Below are 644 nucleotides of genomic sequence, written 5' to 3'. Positions count from 1 at the left end.
TTAAAGATTTAAAGTGTGCTTGGTTTTGTGAGTTATTGATGACTCGAATTAGACTTTCTTCCTAGTGACCGCACACACTTTAAACCAAATAAGTAACGGTAAGGCGAAATGAATCGGACAGTTTTTTTGAAAAATCAATATCCAAATGAAGTTCTTAAAGCAAAGATCATTTCACGATAAAATCAAAAACCAAAATGGTAAAAGGGTAAAGTCACTAATCCTGTTCTAAGAATGTAGCTAGCCTACAAACTTTCTTTTAAATTAAATCTTTATCTCAAAACTTACCTGTGATTCCATTGTGTAGTCTTAGTTCAATTAATATGTCGATAACCAATCCTTACGTTACTAAAGAAAATAATTCTTTCAATAATTGTCGAGTTACTAATATTTCAAGTATGTCTTGCGATCTCATTATTAGAAATGCGGACAATATCTGCCGGCTATGTTATAAGATGAAACTTTTCGTTCACACTTCAGAAAGGTGTGAACATCATAACAATGATCTGAGCCCAGTTCACTAAAGGGTTATTAACACTACAGACTAATGAGATAATATGTGAACGAGTCGGTGACACATTTGGGAATAAGTCAACCCTGGATTGGTCCTTATTGAAGATAATCCGGTTTAAATATTAGACAATGAA

General features: G+C 32.9%; 1 protein-coding gene across 1 annotated transcript in view; it reads right to left on the bottom strand.

Annotated features, from left to right (window-relative positions):
* LOTGIDRAFT_176571 (hypothetical protein) overlaps nucleotides 1-297 on the bottom strand; it is a gene marked incomplete at both ends in the record, with an annotated part of 1,491 nt that extends 1,194 nt beyond the window's left edge. Inside the window, one exon of the mRNA XM_009054397.1 lies at nucleotides 286-297. Within this exon, the coding sequence (XP_009052645.1) occupies nucleotides 286-297 (12 nt within the window). The remainder of the gene's footprint in view (nucleotides 1-285) is intronic.
* Between the last annotated feature and the right edge of the window lie 347 nt (nucleotides 298-644).

This window comes from Lottia gigantea (assembly GCF_000327385.1).
Source record: "Lottia gigantea unplaced genomic scaffold LOTGIsca_2151, whole genome shotgun sequence".
Classification (NCBI taxonomy): Eukaryota; Metazoa; Mollusca; class Gastropoda; family Lottiidae; genus Lottia; species Lottia gigantea.
Note: the sequence above shows the minus strand (reverse complement) of the source record. Positions and strands in the feature narration are given on the sequence as shown.